This window comes from Notechis scutatus, chromosome 4 (genome assembly GCF_049901735.1).
Source record: "Notechis scutatus isolate UNSWTSFEM ecotype Mainland chromosome 4, rNotScu1.2, whole genome shotgun sequence".
NCBI classification, from domain to species: domain Eukaryota; kingdom Metazoa; phylum Chordata; class Lepidosauria; order Squamata; family Elapidae; genus Notechis; species Notechis scutatus.
In genome coordinates, this window is record NC_142012.1 from 112,462,882 (window position 1) to 112,483,998 (window position 21,117).

At 36.5% G+C, this 21,117-nt stretch overlaps 1 protein-coding gene across 1 annotated transcript; it reads left to right on the forward strand.

Moving 5' to 3' along the window:
- The first annotated feature begins 54 nt into the window (after window positions 1-54).
- On the forward strand, window positions 55-19,465 carry PRDX3 (peroxiredoxin 3). The gene is made up of 7 exons (XM_026669846.2): window positions 55-195; window positions 808-937; window positions 2,528-2,669; window positions 4,651-4,786; window positions 9,440-9,543; window positions 10,925-11,090; window positions 19,398-19,465. Exons 1-7 carry the CDS (start codon window positions 70-72, stop codon window positions 19,449-19,451), a joined length of 858 nt encoding a protein of 285 aa, XP_026525631.2. The 5' UTR covers window positions 55-69; the 3' UTR covers window positions 19,452-19,465.
- Window positions 19,466-21,117: the final 1,652 nt, after the last annotated feature.

A 21,117-nucleotide genomic window follows, 5' to 3' on the forward strand; every position in this document is an offset into this window, starting at 1 on the left:
ACATTCTGCAAGGTTGGGCCGATCCCACCCGCAGCTCTGCCGGCCTATCAACAGCCCGGCCCTGGGGTTATGGGGATTTCGCGGCTCCTCCCCGGTATCAGCCAAAGCCGGAGCGCGATCCGCCCCTTTCGTTTGCTCTTCAAGCTGAAAATGGCAGCCGTGACAGGGGCGCTCCGAAGGTTACTGAAACCCTCCGTAAGTGCGACCCCCTTGCTTGCCGCGCCGTTCCCGAAAAATGACCCGTGCTGGCCCTCGGCCATTGCTTCGCTCCGGCAGGGAGGCTGCAGTCTTGGGGCTTCTTTGTTATAGCATTAAAGGCATCGCGGCGCTTCTCTCCCTGTTGTGTTTTCTAAGTTGGGCGCACTCTGCACGAGAGTAAGCCGAAAACCCTTGGAAGGTGTAATAATAGCTTCCTTAGGGGGTGAGGACTAGATTCCTTTATCGACCCCCTCGTTCCCCCATCTTGAACCTTTGGCTACTTTTTGCAAAATCGACCCATCGCTGCCTTCCCAGAGAGAGAGAGAGAGAGAGAGATATTATATATATAAATATATAAATATAAATAAGAGTCGAGTGTCTCTCTCCCTCCCCGTCCCCGTCCCTTTACTCATCCAGATCTTGGGAAGCCCTCCATGCAGGAGCTTGGGAGGAGAAACTGGAGCTCGATCTTAGCATGCTTTGCAGGGGTCTTTCCCGAGTATCTCAGGCTGCTTCTGCTCCGCTGCGGTGCATATTTCGCTAGCATGTTACCCTTGGGTCCTCGTTTCCCGTTTTCTTCTGATACCGACCCGAGCCCTCTTTTCCTAGGGTGGTTGGACCGGTGCCACCATATGGAGAGCAAGCGCGGTGGCCGGAAGGTGTTTATCAGCAGCGGCGAGTGGGCGGAAGTGCACAGCCGACGCCAAGCCCTCTGTGCCTCGGCTATATTTCAGTACTAGTAAGTTGCCGGGTCTGAGAGTGAATGAAATCGCTCATAATCAGCACCTTGTTCATGGATGCCCTCTAAATCCTCTCTTAAAAACTCTTCTCCCTGTGCTTCGTGGCCAAAGGTCTCCCCATGCATATTCTCTGATTTAGTCTGCAATCATATACATTTGCAGCGATCTAAAAAGCAGAGGAAATGTTGGGTTATCGTGTACAGATGGGACACATGGGCTGTTGTCCCATAAAGAAAGACCAAAACCAGTGGGTTAAAACTATTAAGGAAAAAGGTTTAGGCTAAATACCAAAGAAGACTTTCTTGGCCAATGGAATAGACTGCCACCCAATCTGAAATGGTTTCAAATAGACTGGATAAGTCAGATGGTCAAGTCTAGCACAGTCTTTTTCAAGCTTGGCAACTTGCAGCATGCTATCCACACCTTAAGGCTGCCTAGTTTAAAAAAAAAATGTAGTAGATCCTGCACACCAGAGATTGGACTAAATGACTGGGAAGATCCCTTCACCTCAATGATTCTATTACTTTGCAGTTTTCTTGGAATATATTCCAAAATTGGCACAACACTGTGAATTGTATTACTTCTACTTTTTTCAGACCTGCATTTCTGTTATGTCAGTTAAGCATAGGCTTCGTGGGTGTGGGGTTCAACATGTTTTTACTACTGCAGAATTGCAAGTTAACACATGCTATTTTTAAATTATTTCAGGTGGATAATAAATGGGAATAGACATTTAATGGAAATATTATCAGGGAGTAAGGTCTGTGTATAGAGATACACAAAATAAATATATCGGTGCTGCTAAATGTTTCTAATAATTTGCAAACAACTCTGAAATGTGTTCAATTTTATTTAGAAATAAGTATCTCTTTTGTAAAGAGGAATCTGCACAATTTGATTTTAAAATGAAGTTAAAATTTCAGGTACTGGTAAACTTTTTTTGTCATCTTTGTTGAGCTAGCCTTGATGAAGGCAAGAATGCTTTTCTTCCATTTACATTAAGGTTCAGGGCTACAAACTGCATATTTGCATGAATTGTGGCCTTGGGTTGGAGCAATGCTGGTTTCAAGAAAAATAAACACCCTGAACATCAACCTTCACTAATTAGCTATCTGTTGGGCTTCTTTCCTCTTTAGAATGGCTGGTGCATCTGAATGTCTTTTCCCAATAATAGTTCCTTTAATGATTGAAATTATTGTGACATCCACACAGAAGATATACTGACACACAGTATATTTAGTCATAACATGAATTAGATAATGAACATAGATTATAGACTGTGATCTAATTCACATCATACTGAAGCCTCAATCTTTGGGGGAATTGTGAGAACATGTAATAGCACTCATACAAAATGGCTGTCTTGAGATCAAGTGTAGCTAGTCATAAAATACCATTAAAAAATAAAATACACTTTTAAAAAAATGTGATTGCTCATTATTACTTTTTTATTTTCTAAAAATGCTGGGGTACATTTGCTAAGATGTTTTTTTTTTCTTTTTATGAATTTGCATGTTAGCATTTTGCTTGTTTCTAATCCAAACACAATATCTTTGTTATATCGTATGACTGTACCTAATGATTACTAGGTGCTGCAAGGTTTGTTCCTGCTGTCACTCAGCGTGCTCCATTTTTTAAGGGGACAGCTGTGGTGGATGGAGATTTCAGGGAGCTCAGTTTAGATGACTTTAAAGGAAAATACCTCGTTCTTTTCTTCTACCCCTTGGATTTGTAAGTATTGTCCTGTATTGTATCTCTTAAGTAGACTTGGCTTTCATGTTTTGGGCAGATAATCTTGTTTGTTATTTCAACCTCACTTGCATTCTGTTTATCATGTAACAGTGGCCTTCTTTATGTACAAGTTCAGTGATAAGAAATAGGCCAAAGACATTCTTATTAATGCATTTCCAGATTAAGGAGCGTATGTGTTGTTGATACTATTGATACTATTATTATCATCTCAAATAAATCCATGATAGCTTGAAGTTGTTATGACTGTGATGGATTGTAATCTATTACATTGTATGTAGTTTGATGCTGTCAAGATGTTTCTGGGGAGAAAGTTACTACTTACCTAGTGGACTGAAAACAGAGTCTTCCCATTTCTACTCCAGCGTCCTAGCTCCTCCTCCTTCCTTCTACATTGGCTCACATATTCAGAGATAGAAAAAAATGACTTGGAATATTAATTGCTCATTTGTCTAGATAAAGTGGTACATCCATTATGGATGAAACAAACAAGGATAAGTAGTTTAGGCAAAAGGTTATTGGATTAAATAAATACATGCACATAATTTTTCAACAATTTTGTTTTGCAGATGTGAGAAATTTATTGTCTCAATTTTAATGACCCAGATGACATACTGTGCAGATTAGAAGTTAGTGTAGAATAAAACCTGCTTTGAGCATGAATTCAATTATCCAAATTGAAAGGGCAAATGTGATTCCAAGTACTGCACACATAGTATCTGAACATTCCTTAAAGCATCCGTTCCCAGAATCTTACAGTAACTATGCAATTCCAGGAAAAGATTCAGTTGTTGACAGGTGCTACTTATAGATTCAGATGTATTCCAGATCAAATTTTGCCTTTGTACAGTAACAGTATATAGCTATCAGCATATAGTACTCCTAATGAATATTTTTACAATACTACATGAAGAGTCCAGTAAAATATTTGTAAAACACTTGTCTGATGCATTTGCTGTGGTATGATTGCTAAAACTATACAAATTATAATTTGGAAATTTTATGATCCCCAAATCTTACGTTCCTTATCTTATGTTCTATATCTTATGTTAGTTATGATGCTGTAGCCTGTTCCTAAAAAAGAATTGTAATGAAACAGGGGGCTGAACATTTGTGGAATACAGACTGCAGCATATTTTTGGATCTTTTGGCAATTATGATAAGGGAATGATAGCAATCAGATACCGTATTTATCGGCGTATAACACGCACTTTTTCCCCCTGAAAATAGGGGGCAAATGATGTATGCCGATATAATGTTAAGAAGCCTTCGGTGAATGCTGCTGGGATCGGGATCAAGGACACAAATGAAAGAAGGGAGGGAGGAAGCAACCGAAGCCTGTCCTTCTCTCTGGGTCAGCTCTCTCAGTCGCTCTCTCGCTCCTCCACCAGCACAGGAAGAAACTGCTTCAAAGAAGCGGGGGGGCTTTTCCTGTCGCCTCTCCCCCACCCCCACCCCGCCCGCCCGCCCGCCCGCCCGCAGTGCTCCGTTCTGCCTGCCTGCCTGCCTTCGTTAATGGTTGAATCGGAACAGCTTCGGCTGAGTAAAAGAGGTGAATAGTTATTATTCTCAGCCGAAGCTGCTCCCAAACAACCAGAAACTAAGGCAGGCAGGCAGAATTTTAAATTTTTTTTCCTGAAATTTCCCCCTTAAAATGAAGATGCGTGTTATACGCCTGTGCGTGTTATACGCCGATAAATACGGTAAATGCTATAAACATTTGATAGAAATTGGGGATCCAATTTTGAAGCAACATTTTTGGCATCTTTTCTAGATTACATGCCATTATTCTTCCGAACTTTGTCCATTCAATTTATGTCCCAATGAATTATTTGGATAAGCAGGATGTCTCAAATGGATAAATATTTATTTTGCTCATACTTTGTACAACCTAATGATATAAAGATGTTTAGAGACCTGTTCCATTCTTTTTCATTTTCTGTCTGTATTTCCCCCCCACTAGCACTTTCGTATGCCCAACAGAAATTATAGCTTTTAGTGACAAAGCAAATGAATTCCATGATGTGAATTGTGAAGTTGTTGCTGTATCAGTAGACTCTCACTTCTGTCACCTGGCATGGATAAATACACCACGAAAGGTAGAAATTATGTTTCTTTTCATTTATTCTTGCATTATTATTATCCATAATAATTATATCCATACAGCAGCACAGATACTATCTAATTTGACTGGCAGAATTACTGGGGTATTGATTGTGGAAGGAAATTGCTTTTATTTATTTGGATAGTTACAAAAATCTTCAATACTTAAAATCATGAATATTGAACATATGTTTAAAATCTAGATTCATCTTATTTACATTAATATTAGTCTGGTATATAAATATTTTAGTTTCTTAAAGGGCACTGTTTTAATAAGATTTTCTTAAAGTATAAACAGAAAATAAATTTGTTCATTTCTCAGCTGTGAATATTTATATTTTTCTACCAGATAGGCATTTCACTTCTCTTTCACCTAATAAAAATAAACTACTGCGGGTTTTGAAATTGATAGAATTGTTCTGACATATAATTTTGGATCAAATGCATCAAAATTTGGATCAAATCATGATGTCAGTGTGCATATATCATGTGACTCGCTTTAGACACCACTGTTCATTTTGTCTAATCTACTCTAAACCATAAGAAAAGTAATGCCCAGTAAGAAAAGGAAAGATAAAACAGTCTAAATTATGCTTGGTCATTGTAAGAAAGGCCCAACCCCAAGGCCATAAGTAACTGATAGGTACAAAAGTTGCTACTATTTTAAGTCTAATTATAAAATTCTGAAATGGATAATTATAATATTCTTTATTTGTAAAATAAAGAAAAAAGCAATTATGTGAAATATATAGTATGCAACCAAGAAAATTAGTGTATACTATTCTGTTGTATATTAGTGTGACTAAGGAATCAGATTTTAATCATTACTTAACATCCCTCAAGTGGGACTGTTGATTGAAATGGTGGTTCTTTCTTGCTGACTTAAAAGAATCAAGTGTCCTGGAAGAATTTGGAAGGCCTGGACAAATTGGATCTTGTTCTTACCTGTTTCCTGAGCTTTTCGTGAGGTTCTGTTGCTTTCACCATTTCTAGGTCTCTAAAAGACCTGTTACATATTCTTATGTCCTTTTTTCAGTCAAACCTATAAATTGTCAGAGTACTGGGTTTGGATTAAAATCTGTGCTTCAGAACACTGGCCTGCACTTTAAAATCATTGATAAATTATTTTCATATCCACAAGTAACACAATATGAATCAGAAATGTGGTGAGGTTTTGAGGTTTTTAAAACATAGCTTTACTTGCTTGCGTATGCTACAGCCTTGAAGTCTGTCTAGTCATCTAGCTAGATTTATGACCATGTGACAGGGTTTCCACAACTAAAATGCAAGTGATGACCACACACTTTTGTCTAGGAGATGGCTCCTAAACATAATGAGATTTGCTGGCCTCGTTTCAAGGACAGGTCATTTGTCTCCTTGGCTCTGTGATGTGGTTAAATTGAGCAGATATTAAGACTCCTGGGTAAGGGTAGCTGTGCAGATGTGCATGTATCTTACTAATATCAACATTAAAATTTACAATGAGATGGTTGAACTTTCATTTATTTTATTTCATTATTTTATTTTTTTAATTCCACCTTTATTTTTATAAATAACTGGAGGAGGCAAATGTACCCAATATTCCTCACTTCTTCTATTTTCTCCACAACAACTGTGTAAGTTGGGCTGAGGACAGAATGACTGGCTCAAAGTCACCCAGCCAGCTTTCCTGTCTAAGGTGGGACTAGAACTCAGAGTCTCACCATTTCTAGACCGGTGCCTTAATCACTAGACGAAACCTCTATTAGTGGCAACATTTGATGCCCACAGTACAAAACAATAAATAAAAGCTTTTAATTTGTTTATTTTAAGAAAAAACTGCTGTAGCCTCGACATAATTGGATCCATGTCCTTTCACATGAAAAGTCCGGTTAGTTTTATATTAGCCACCCTACCCCATTGTGCCCATTTGATATGTGAAAGCACAGCTGCCACTTTTAAAATCAATTGCCTCCTAATACACTGGTAACAATTTAATCATGAATTATGAAACAATAAAAATGTTTTTGAGATAACTTTTTAAAATTTTATTTCCAAAGTTAAAATATAGAGCTTCCCCAAAAAAGGATAGGAGAAAAACAATAACAAAGCAAAAATTAAACAAGACAAAAATATTGTGGAAAAAACAAAACACACACACACACACACTCCACTATATATTAATTGAGTAAACCCACAAGTGTTGCTTCAGAACATCATTATACAGTATTGTTTCCTCAAACATCCGAAGAGCTTTTAGTCTTGCTTTCTGTAATATTTTCCTTTCTGCCATCTTGGAGGGAAGGTTTTGGTATGACATACAAAAGGATTTGCAGCTCTTTCTTTGAAGTTTGGAAGAAATGGAAACTGGGCTGTGTTTTGCTGGGTTCCCTTTTGTATAGAAAACTGTAAGATTGGTATATTTCTTCACGTATCACAATAGCTGGGCAGGACAGACATTGATTACATTAATCTCTTGCTGGCTAATTAGGAGGAAGGGATTTCAGAGACACTTCTGTTCAGAGCTATGACTAAACATAAACCGGTGGTCTAAGAGAGGAATGAAGCCTTACTTAGCTTTCCATAACTCAATATATTTTTCTTTTCTTTTTTCCTTTCTTTTTTCTCCCCTTCTTCTCCCTTTTTTCCTTTTCCTTTTAAACATATTCATACCATTCTATATATTATATTGCTATCTCTTTGTTATGATTGATTGGACCTATATTGTCTTAATCCCATCAGATCCTACCAGATCTTCGCAAGTATTGGACTTAATATAAATTAGCACAGCTTTATATCCTAGAACAGGGTGCCGACTTAACAACAGTTTTTTTTAGTGGCTGGTCGAAATTAAAATGGCACTGAAAAAGGTGACTTATGACACACAACCATCGCAATATAGTATCTCTATAGTCATGTGACTAAAATTCAGATGCAACTAACTCATATTTATGACTGTTGCAGTATCCTTCAGTCATGTGATCATCTTTTGTGATCTTCTGTTCAGCAAAGTCTGGGGAAACCAGATTCACTTAAGAACATTACTAACTTAACAACTTGCAGTGATTCACTTGACAACTGTGGCAAGAAAGGTTATAAAATGGGGCAAAACTCACTTAAAGGCTGCCTCATTTAGCAACAGAAATTTTGGGCTTAATTGTGGTCATAAGTTGAGAACTACCTTTAGTGTTTTATTCTAGTATTATTTATGTCCTTGTATGAATATCGTATCGTAGTTATCTGTAGCATTTAGATCAGGGGTCCCCAACCACCGGTCCGCGGAACATTTCCTACTGGGCCGCCGGTTTGCTGGGCGCCACCATCTTGTTTGACGAGAAAGTGCTTCCGGGTGAGTTTTTCCGGTTGGAAAGCGGCGTTTGGGTCCTGAAGGAATCCTCGCGCCTTAGTTTCATCGAGGGGGAGGGGGCTTGGAACGAAACTAAGGCGCAAGGATTCTTTCAGCACCCAAGGCAAGGCGAGCCGAGCGACTGTCCCGAAGCCGTCCCGAAGCGAAGCCCATCGACAAAGGTACAAAGGAGGAGTTGAAGGTGGCGGGGAGAAGCGGGGGACGGCTGGCTGGCCGGTCGCTCGGCTCGCCTTGCCTTGTCATGCGTGCTGATGCCAGTACCGGGCCGTGGCACAAAAAAGGTTGGGGGCCACTGATTTAGATTATCCATTGTAAAATTAATTGTAATTGTTTAAGTTTCTCTCGTACTTTAATTCCCATACCTTGTAATTTTATGCTAATAATTCTATATTTACCTTATTCATTATAGCAACATGATTTTTATTTTCACAAGTGATTGTTATATAGTATTAGTCTGTACTGGCCTATAACAGAAATAAATAATAATTATAGCTCCCAGAATCCCAGCCAGCACAAAAGTTTCTGGCTCATGAAAGCTAGTATAGATATTTTGCATATATATTACCGGTATTTATCATACAATATAAAACTGTACTGGATTAGAACAAAGTTTGAAGTTTTCTTTCTAACCATACTTAAATAGATCTTTCTTAGAAGTTTTTAAATGCAATTGTGGCATCTACCATACTTTGGTAGTGTCATTTATACGTTGATAGCATCTTTTTTTTAAAAAATTATTTAATCTATTTCATTTCATTTATTATAGCTTCCCAACAAATAAAACTTTGGGCAGTGCTCATGACATCGCTGAATGGTGGCTTAAGACTTTCAACATGTTTTTTTAATAAAAAATTGACGAAATGTATACTTCTATCATTTATGGTTTATTTTAATTTGTATATTTGTAATATTTAATGTGTAAAGAAGTATTAATATACTATAAATATAAGTTGTATTAATATAATAATGTATTGATATAATTAGTATTAGTAAGGATCTTGTAGTAATTCTGTGTACAAATCTGAAACAATAGGCTAGATATTACAACTGAAATAGGATTAATTTCATTTGGGAGGAAGGAATGGGGGGGAAAACAAGAAATCATGTTTTTTCTTGAGTCTACAACATTTCTCTCTAATATTTATATCAAGATCCATGCTTATAAATAATAATAGTAATAATGATGATGATGATATATGAAAATCTGTCATGCTGATGTTGGATTTTCTTTCTCCAGCTCTTAATTGTTGTTTGTGAGGGATATATACTCACTTTTCATTCATTCATCTGTCTTTTTCCTTAGACTGGTGGTTTAGGCCACATGAATATCCCACTTCTATCAGATTTAACAAAACAGATTTCCCGAGACTATGGTGTTCTCATAGAAAGCTCTGGCCTAGCGTTAAGGTAAGGAATCTGTTTTGTTACTTACCTTGAATGTCTCTAGTAAGATAGGATAGGGAATTATATATGATGCCATAACATACTCTAATTGATTTTAATGTAGTATATTGTGTGAAGTCAAGTGTTGCAGTTTGTAAACCTCGGTTGCTGGTTTAGTACATTGTGTAAGCTAAGTCTGAAGCTTACAGGTAGTCTTGGGCTGGAAAAAGAAAAGGAGGGGGGGAATAAGCTGTTTGCCCTCTTTTTCCCATTTTTGCACCACCAAGCTAGTCCATATGGACCAGAAATGCAATACAAAGGGGCATTTTTGCAACTTCTGCTGCCTTTGAGCTGCTTCCCCCATTTTTTTACAGCGCAAACCCAGCTCCATACAGCCTAGGAGTATGGTGCAAAGGAGCACTTTGACATGCTCTGGCCTCTTTAAAAAGCTTTGTGCTTTTTTTTCTCTCTCTCACTCTGTAGACCAGTAGCCAGAGCAGCTGCAGCTTGTCAGAAGTGGGAGCAAGAAGGCGGTGGCAAAGATTATCCAGAACTATGAAGTGCTGGATGGCAAGAGTGACTAGGACTTGGTTGGGGTGGCTGTGTCTTCCCAGGGCATGGCAAGCAGAGTTTGGTGCTTGCCATATTGCAGAAGAGACAGAAATACGTGTATCAGATAATATTTTCAGCAGATTCTACCTGCCTTAGCCAACTAGAGAGAGAGAGAGAGAGGGAGGGAGGGAGAGAGAGAGATTAATTTTATAAGAGCAGTAATTTTACAAACACACAAACACATAAGAGTTTTCTTAATTGTTTACAAGATTTTTAAAAAGTTTGAAAAATGTTTTATTTGTAGTACAGAATAAAATATTGGGTTTTTTTCTGGAATCTCCCTGATAGTATGTAAGACTGGGAATATGTTAGATCTCTGCTACCATGCAAATCTGATTTCCTCCTTACCTCATATCTACATAACTATGAATCTGTCTCTGCCTTGATTACAGTTGGATAGTTAATAGTCTTTTAAACATTTTCATATTGGTAAACTTCATACTGTATATAACAGTTCATATATAGAAGATAAATGTGACATCTATCACTGATGTGCAGCATATTTTTCTTGCTATATTTAAATTGACAGTCTGTTAAGGCTTCAGAATATAAGCAATAACTTAAAAAGACTAGTGGAAAATACAGTGGAAGCTACTTAACCTCCCAAGAGAGTTAGAATTGATTCCTTTACAAGCAAACAAATTATATAAATTCAACTGCCTTTTTCACTGCTATCTGGTAGAGAAAGAAGAAGGGGAAAGACGTGAGATCTCGGCGTGTGTTTTCTATTGTAAAGCCATTTTTGCAGGAAGTATATTTTAATTAAAAAAAAAACATTTACTTTTTTTTAAAGGGGCCTTTTTATCATTGATCCTAATGGTGTTGTCAAGCATTTAAGTGTCAATGATCTCTCAGTGGGTCGCAGTGTAGAAGAAACACTTCGGTTGGTGAAAGCATTCCAGTATGTAGAAACACATGGAGAAGTCTGTCCAGCAAACTGGATTCCAGACTCCCCTACGGTATGTTATTAAAGCTAATATGTAAAACATAATGCTCCTTGTTTTAATTATAGACAATCCCTTCCGTATCTAGAGTTCTCCCATGCATTATTAGTGTATGCCAGGTTGTTTAGACCTCTCTCTTATGATTGGATGCCAGTATAAGGGAAGAAATTACTTATACACACAACAGCAATTGTGGCTGCAATTTCCATTGCTAATTGGTGTGGCCCTAAAGCGTGATGTGATATGTGGCCACACTGCTTAGCAACGGAAATTGTGTGGCTGCTGCAATTAAGAGAGGATATCCTAGAATTGCGATTTGCAACATTCTGCCGACATCCATGTTAGGTATAACATTGATACCAAATATGGTTTGGGTGAATAAATATATAAAACTTAGATATCATGGTTTAAGTGCTTATCACTTTAAGCACAATGCAGCAGGCAATTAGCCGATTAAGGGTGCGGTTAGAAGTTACAATATAAGGAAGCATTAGAAGCTGGAAAGCTTACTGGCTGTAGCTGTAACTGTCTGTTACTGTAACTGTGTGCTGCTGCGACTAACTGTGTCTTGCTGTGACTAACTGTGATTACTGACTGTGAGTGCCTGTGAATGAACTGTTATTGTTTGCTACTGTTTGCTGATTTACTGCGTAATTCTACTGAATATCCAGCGTTTGTTTCTCTGGAGAGTGAAACCGGAGGAGGAGAAGATATCTTTATCGGCTGATAAAGATATTGCAAGGACTCTTAACTTGGACTATACTAGTGAGTCTTACTGGATGGAAATACTGTGAATGACTTAATGGACTGAATGACAATGCTTAAACTCTAACTGGATTAAAAACTATTTAAACTACAAACAGTGTTTGTGTTCAGTGTGTGTATACTCTGGGGCCCTTCCGCTCTCCTTTGGTTGCCTGGCTTGACTACTGCTGCAATACTCTTCTAGGGGTTAATTCCCAAACCCTAACATTGGTTATGGGCCCAGCAGCATAGTCTAACTAACCAGGATATAGCAGAGAGAGTTGGTGTGAGTTGCACATTACTGTAAAAACAAACTGTTTTAATTAGTTTAAAATAGTCAAAATATCTGAAGAGTAATGGCACAAGTAAATTTGTCACAACTGTCCATGATATCCAGGCTGGATGGAACAAACTATGTTTCATGGTCAATGAAATGTAGTTTACTTCTACGCAGAGAAGGTTTGTGGGACATTATAGCAAACCCACCAGATGTGAGTAGCTGGGATCCTGCTAATGATGATGATAAAGAAAAGTTACAAGACTTTAAACTGAAGAATGAGCAGGCTTTATGCATCATAGGACTGACTCTCTGTGATCAGCAGCTTGTCCATATTCGTGGAGAAGAAAATGCTGCAAACTGCTGGGAGAACCTCAGGAAGATTAATGTTCGGGACAGTGTAGGAGCACATATAAATCTTACACGGAAGCTTTTTCGAACGCATCTTCAGAGGAATGGAGATATGTTAGTTCATTTAAACTGTATGAAGAGCATTTTTCAAGATTTGCAAGAAAAAGAGCTTATATTTAATGAACTGCAACAAGTCTACATAATATTATCTTCATTAGATCAAAGCTATGATGACTATGTGACTTCGTTAGAAGTATTGCCAAAAGAAAGCCTCTCATTAACCGAGATTACAGGCAGGCTACTAGAAGAAGCCAGAAGAAGGCGTGAGCGTGACGAGCTGAGAGAAGATAAGAAAGAAGAGAAATTATCTTCAAAGCTTGAAAGAAACCAGCAAAGCAAAGTAAAGCACCTGGAAGAAGAGAATTTATCTTCAACGGCATACACAATTAAAAAGTGTTTTAATTGTGGAGGCAGAGGACATTGGCAAGATTCTGCAAAAAGAAAAAGCCAGAATATAAAAAAGCCAAAGAAAGCATTTGAACTAGCCACGTTTAGCAACTCTGATGTGAAGAATAATTTATGGGTGGTTGACAGTGGCGCATCCCACTGCATCACAAGAGATAAGACAAAATTTATAAAAATGTCTACAAGTTCTCAACATATATCACTTGCCAACGGCTGGAACCTGAAAGCGAAAGGTCAAGGTTTTGCACGTTGTCCGTACATAAACCAGGATATAAAAATGTTGTATGTACCGCAACTAAAGTTTAATTTGCTCTCAGTAAGGGTATTAGATAAATTAGGTTATGTAATTACTTTTAAGGATAATAATTGCATAATTGAAAAAGATAAAACAAAAGGGTAACTGCAGCTTTAAATGGAACATTATATGTCTTAGATAATAGTAAGAAAGGGGAGGCTCAAACTGTATTTAATAATATAAAGCCTCATGATGAATGTATCCATTTATTGCATAGGCGTTTGGGGCATGTAAATTTTAAAATGCTAAAACGTACAGTTGAGTTATCTGAAGGAATAAGGTTAAAATCTTGTGATAAATATTTGCGTTGTAATGTTTGCTGTGAAGATAAGAGCAAGGTATTGCCTGCAAATAGGCTAAATGGTTTCAAAACAAAAGAACCTTTAGAAGTAGTATTTGCAGACATAATAGGTCCAAAGAAACCCAGTATGGGGGTGCTAGATATATACTGAGCATTATGGACCATTATTCTAGATATGGGTTTTGCTATTTAATGAAAAGCAAAACTGAAACATATCAACATTTTTCAATTGGCTTAGGTTTGCTGAAAGAAAGTCTAAACGACAACTGATAACCCTGGTGACAGATAATGGCACGGAATTTATTAATAACAAATTCCAGAACAGACTTAAGGTAGCTGGAATAGAGCATAAGAAGTCTGCTCCATACAGGCCAGAACATAACGCTTTTATTGAAAGAAGAGGCCAAACACTACAGGCAATGGTTAGAACAATGTTAAATGATTCTGGGTTACCTGATTCTTTGTGGGGAGGCTACAATGTGTGCTAATAACATATTGAACAACGTTGTTAATACAACAACAGGTGAAATTCCATTTACCAGGTGGCATGGCAGGAAACCTGATCTAAGTTACCTGCACACATTTGGTGCACCAGCATGGGTGCATATTCCTGCACAACTCAGAAAAAAAGGGCAACATAGAGCTAAAAGATTTTTCTTCGTTGGTTATCAGGCAAACCATAGGGCATATAGATTTTGGGAGAAAGGCACATCTAAAGTGTTATGTAGTGCTAGTGCCCAATTTCTAGAACATGAAGGATGGGAGAAATTAGAACAGGATGCCAATAAAGATGTAATTATTGAATCCTATAGAAATCCCATTAGTTATCCCTGTAACTTTAAAAATAAAGTAAAGAGACAAATACAGGATGAAATAGTGCCCATAAAGGAAGAAACAGATACAATAGCTGAACAGGATGAGGAAGATGAACAGGTAGTAGTTCAACAAAGTCCTCCTGTAAGCCCTGTAATTCCCAGAAGAACTATACGTGTATCTAGACCGCCTGATAGGTACCAGGCTAACACAGTGTGCCAGATTAACCAAGTTCCTAATTCTGTTGAAGAAATTAAAAAGTATCCTACTAAGGAAAAAGAAAGATGGTATGCAGCAATGAATAAGGAACTGAATTCATTAAGAGATATGAAGGTGTATGAAAATGCCAAATTACCTGTAGGAAAGAAATCCATTGGCTGCAAATGGATTTTTAAGGTAAAAACAGATAAAGATGGTAATTTAATCCATAAGGCAAGGTTAGTAGCCCAAGGTTTTAGGCAGAATGCTAATGACTACGATGAGGTGTTTGCACCTAGTCTTAAGGCAGCAACCTTGAGAGCAGCTTTAGTGTGGGCAGCTAGTAAAAACTATATAGTTAACCATCTAGATGTGGAAACTGCTTACTTGCACGCCCCATTAAAACATATTATTTATATGAAAAAACCTGTTGGTATTAAAAGTGAAAATAAGGATAATAATGATTGTTGGTTGTTAAAGAAAAGTCTCTATGGTCTTAAACAATCAGGCTATGAATGGAACCAGTATATTGTAAAGGAACTAGACAATATAGGATTTAAAGCTGGTTTAGCCGATCCATGTCTGTTTAAGAGGGAGACAAATGGGAAAGTATCATTATTATTACTATTCACAGATGATATTGCATTGATGACTGAAACTAATGATGAAGCAAATAAAATAATAGCATCATTAGGAAAGAGAATAAAGATCAAGCAATTAGGGAGATAAAGAAGTATCTCGGTTTGAATATAAAGAAAACACGGAAAGGTTTTAAGATATCTCAGGAGGATAAGATAAGCAAATTGCTAAAAGATTACAAGATGGAGCTTTGTAAGCCGGCTAAGACTCCAATGAGTCAGGAGTTTAGCAACACTGATGTACAAAGCCCGGAGTTTGATAAGGTGATTTATCAATCTTTAATTGGTAGTTTGAGTTATATTAGTAATTGGTCTAGACCAGATATATCGTACTGCGTGAATCAGTTGGCTAGATTCAATTCTGCACCATGTGAAAGACACTGGAATGCAGCTAAGAGGATATTAAGATATCTTAAAAAGACAATGAATTATTCATTGTATTTAGAACCAAAAGGTGATTTAATTCTGAGTGCTTATGCAGATGCTAGTTTTGCATCAGAAAGAGACACTAGAAAGTCGACTTCAGGAACAGCCATAATGCTGGGTAAGACATTAATAGGCTGGAAGTCAATAAGACAACAGCATATAAGTTTGTCTACTATGGAGGCAGAATTCTCCTGTTTATCTTTGTTATGTACAGAATTAATAATGTATAAACAAATGTTAATTGATATAGGTATAACTGTGGATTATCCTATAATTATACATGAAGATAATCAGGCAGCAATTCAAATGGCCACAAATATTGGAGTAAAAACAAGGAGCAAGCATACAGATCTAAGATACCTAAACGTGAGACAATCTGTAAGAAGTAAGATGATTCAGCTAGAGTACTGTATGTCGGATGACAATTTAGCTGATAATTTTACTAAAGCCCAAGGTGCCAGTAAGCACCAGGAGAGTTGTGAAAAATATGGGATTAGATTGTAAGGTATTATATATTTATTTCACCCAAAAGGGGAGTATGTTAGGTATAACATTGATACCAAATATGGTTTGGGTGAATAAATATATAAAACTTAGATATCATGGTTTAAGTGCTTATCACTTTAAGCACAATGCAGCAGGCAATTAGCCGATTAAGGGTGCGGTTAGAAGTTACAATATAAGGAAGCATTAGAAGCTGGAAAGCTTACTGGCTGTAGCTGTAACTGTCTGTTACTGTAACTGTGTGCTGCTGCGACTAACTGTCTTGCTGTGACTAACTGTGATTACTGACTGTGAGTGCCTGTGAATGAACTGTTATTGTTTGCTACTGTTTGCTGATTTACTGCGTAATTCTACTGAATATCCAGCGTTTGTTTCTCTGGAGAGTGAAACCGGAGGAGGAGAAGATATCTTTATCGGCTGATAAAGATATTGCAAGACTCTTAACTTGGACTATACTAGTGAGTCTTACTGGATGGAAATACTGTGAATGACTTAATGGACTGAATGACAATGCTTAAACTCTAACTGGATTAAAAACTATTTAAACTACAAACAGTGTTTGTGTTCAGTGTGTGTATACTCTGGGGCCCTTCCGCTCTCCTTTGGTTGCCTGGCTTGACTACTGCTGCAATACTCTTCTAGGGGTTAATTCCCAAACCCTAACAATCCTCGTTGACTTTGCTTGTAGAAAGCTGGCAAGGAAAGTTGCAAATGGCAATCACGTGGCCATGGGATGCTGTGATACCATAACTGAAAGCCGGGCACTGGGCATCCAGATCACAATCAAATGACCATAGAGGAGGACTTCCGGTTTGAGTCTCTTCGCTGACAGACCGAAACTGCGATTGTGTGCGGTTTCGATCCGTGCTCGCCGCTGGTTTTGGGGCTAAGCCACCCCGTAGAGGTGGTGAAGAGGGGGGAGATTGCCAGCAGGGTTGAGTAGAGCCACACCTCTCCTCCTCAGCTGGCCATTACTCCCTTTCCCGAAGACGGTTGCAGTGGTGGTCAGAAATGGCCACCTCAAAGAAGAACTCGACTGGAAAAGAATGTGCAGGAGGAAGATAAGAAGAGAAAGTTTTGGTTGACCGGGTTAAGCCGCAAAAGCAACAACGTTGGAATTTAAAATATAAAAAAATAACATTGTTCCCAAAGAAGATTTTGAAGCAGCGAAGGAGAGAGGGAAGGGAAAGGACTTGTTTTTTTTCTCTTTCCTTCCTTATACTGACAGCTAAGAGACATAAGCAAGAAATTGAAGAAAAAAAAAAAAAAACACTTTGACATCAATAGGCATTTAAGCTGAAAATAAAATGTCAAAGGGATAATAAAGATTTCTGGATACTTAAAAGCTTTTAAAAGCAGGAAAGGAGAGAAAAAGAATAAAAGGGCAGGATCTGGAAAAATGGAGGAAACTACCTGGAATTAAAAGGAATTTACAGTGAAATCTCAACAAGATTCCCAAAAGATACATTTGAACTGAAACCTGGCAACAAAATAATAGAACCCCAGGAAGAGAAAGTGGAAAAAAGAAGCAAGAAGAAACATTCTTTGGATTACTTGGATTACTTGGTGATCTTTAGATTTTTGGTTATTGCATTTAAATGACTAAAATCAATTGGGTGGTTGTTTAAAAGTGTTTAAAATGGCACCACTTTTAGAAGAACTGAAAATGGAACTTAAAAAGTAAAAAGAAGATGCACAAGATGGGAGAGGTTCTTTTGGCTTCGTATTTTAACTCTTAGAAATTGAGATCTGGAACTATGAGAAACAACAAGAAACGCTTGCAGAACAAGAAGATTGGGACAAAGAAGAAGCCATCTTTAATGATCAAGTAATTTTATGTGGGGGTGGAAAAAGGAAGGGGGAAAGAGAATGAAATTTTAAGATTTGAAAAAACAACCAAAAAAAGGAAGCATAGTTTGAAAAATAAGTATAATATTAGAAAGCAACAGAAGAGGGGATTACAGAAGAGAGAATTAGAAGTAGAGAGACAAGGAGGTAAAAAGGAAAGGGAGAAGAAGAGGGGGAAGAAGGAAAGGAAAATAAGTTATAAAGAACAGAAACAAGATGTAGAGAAACAGAAAAGGTATAAGAATTGAAAGTATAAACCTGTTTAGAGACAATGGGTGAAAACTTAATTGTAAAAGGGATTCTGCAAAGGTACATAAGATAGTATTGTTATATTACAAATAGAAATAATTTTAGAAAATATGATTAAAATGATGGATAAAATATTTATCGTAATCTAGTGGAATGTTTGTTAATAAATAAATGAAATAAAGTGAATAAGAGAAATTAGGAAAGGATGGGAACATTTTAACTATTATCAATGAAGATGTTAAGATTTTAATGAATATTAATGATTGAATTGAATTGGAATGGAATGAGTGCTTTATTTACACAGATAGATAGATAGATAGATAGATAGATAGATAGATAGATAGATAGATAGATAGATAGATAGATAGATAGATAGATAGATAGATAGATAGATAGATAGATATATATATATATATATATATAGATATAGATATAGATATAGATATAGATATAGATATATATATATATAAATCTTTTTTTAGGAATATAGTGTGTATTTTAAGAATGTACCAAGCAGAATTCGATTGGAAGTTATGTATTATATTGAATGTTATAATCTTAAAGGTATACATTGAAGCTTAAATAAGAGTTGAATGGATAAAATTAAAAGATATAAAGGTGTCATACTCCAATTAGTAACTACAGGGGAAAATTTGTTTAATGAGAAAAGATAATATGAAATTGAAACAGGACAGACAAAAGTATAATATAATGATTTGAATTGAGATGAGATAATCAAAATAAAGTTGGGAAAATTAAAAGAGGGAAAAAACTATGTACAAAATGTTAAACAGGAATAAGATGTGGAATAGAACACCAAAATGAGCATGAAATTAAGTTTGTGTCTGTATGAAGAAGTGATAACCTGGGACCATGCTATTTTCAAAAAATATGTTTTATTTGTATTATGTTTTTTACTTTGTGAAAACCCAAATAAATTTTTCAAAAAAAAAAAATGACCACAGGGGACACTGATGGCTGTAGATCCCAAGAATGAATTATAAGTACTGTACTTGTTCACTATCATTGAAAAATTTGAACATTTGCCGACTGAATTGGAAGTAGGTATGCTTTTAAGTTCCTTACTATCTTGTAAAATATAATAAAGGGATGTTTGGTATTTATGTGCCTAGGGACACTGTACAGCATTTAATTAATTGCCTTGATCAAATGCATAATTCAATACTTATTTTGTAACTCTTTTATTTTGCAGATTAAGCCAAACCCAGAAGATTCAAAAGAATATTTTTCAAAAGTAAATAAATAAAATGATGAGCAGTACGGGATTAATGGTTGAATCTATTTCCTGAAGCCAAAATCAATCATCCTGTGAGACTAGCCCTGATGATAATGAAAACCACAGAATATTTTCTACTTTGCTATGATGAATGTCTAAATGTTCACAGGGCTTTGGCCCTCCCCCATAGGCAAATTAATTTAATCCCTAATTAGTTTAAAAGGACATATTTCCTACACAAAATACTAGAAAATAATTCTCATTTAAAAATCATTCATTTTGAAGTAAAAATATCTGCATTTTGTATTTAGTGTGGAAAAATAGTGATGCTTTTTAGTTTGTAGTATATTCAGGTTTCCTATCTTTGTAAACAATTAAACTGTAACCCAATTCACGCACATTGAGTAAATTAGTTGCATTCATAGCATGAATCTTCATGGTTCCTTTTTTTAACTCCTTTGAGAAACAACCAACACAGATGTCTCTTTGGGAATTATCTTTGTGAACTAATAATGAAATAATCATGATTATTCAGCATAAAAAAGAGGCTATTAAATATTTTGGAATACTGAAATGAAAAAATAAAAAATTTAGGAAGAGTAAATGAAGAATTTATGCTATTATTTGATAAATAAATTCAAAAAGAAGCTGCAAACCAAAGTCTGTTAATAATACCAACACTAAAGTTTCACACATTTTGGAAATGTTGCTGTGAATATTTAGTAATACTTTGGGTATAGATTTTCAAGACTATACTGATGGAATATTAATTATATAGAGAATTTATTGTGAAAAATGAAAGAATTTATTTTTGAACAAGATTTTTTAAAATCACAATTAAATGCATAACTATGAATTGAAAGAACTCCAAAAAGAAAACTTTGGATTTTGCTTTCGAGACTATTTGTAGTCTCATTTATCCCACCAGAATATTTTCAATTTGCCTTCTCCTGCCTCAATGCTCAATGCTCTCTTGTACTATCAGGATATTCCTAGTAATCATTTGTGGGAATGCATGGAAGCACTATTTGTATGAACAGGTGTTGCATCACTGGTCTTTTATGAATAGCTGCCGTGCTTTATGCAGACAGCAATTCAAGAAGTTGCAGCCACAGAAATGAAGCTAATTACAGTATATCAGTATTGGCATCAAATAAACAAAGGGGGCTAAATATCAATGCCATCTCAAAATACTTGTTTATGATCATTGGAATTTCTACGCAATCTTCTGCAACTCACATGTTTATAATTATATAATGAGCCATGGTGAGGTAGTGGTCAGAGTGCAGTACTGCACGCTACTTCTCACAGGCTCAAAGTTGACTCAGCTTTCCATCCTTCCGAGGTGTAAAGTGAGGACCCAGATTGTTGGGGTCAATAGGCTGACTAAACCATTTAGAGAGGGATATAAAGCGGTAAAGCAGTATATAAGTCTAAGTGCTATTGCTATCCCTGATTCATTTGGTTACATTTATTTGTAACCAGATAAATGGTTACAAATAAATGTAACCAAATTTACATTTAAATTCCATTTTTTCTTTGGGAGGTCAGGTTAGTTTAAGCAAGTATCTCTCTTATTTTATTCCCACCCCAACAACTCTCTGAAAACCAAGGAGAAATTCCCTGGCAGTTAGAACAATTAATCTGTGGAACGATTTGCCTCCAGAAGTTGTGGATACTCTTAAAGAAGAGATTG

Excerpts from the sequence above, each read along its gene's own strand:
- PRDX3 (XM_026669846.2), top strand. The coding sequence starts at position 70 with ATGGGGATTTCGCGGCTCCTCCCCGGTATCAGCCAAAGCCGGAGCGCG. Across the intron at positions 2,670-4,650 it reads TTCTTCTACCCCTTGGATTT|CACTTTCGTATGCCCAACAG; the intron begins GTAAGTATTGTC and ends CCCCCCCACTAG. Across the intron at positions 9,544-10,924 it reads AGCTCTGGCCTAGCGTTAAG|GGGCCTTTTTATCATTGATC; the intron begins GTAAGGAATCTG and ends TTTTTTTTAAAG.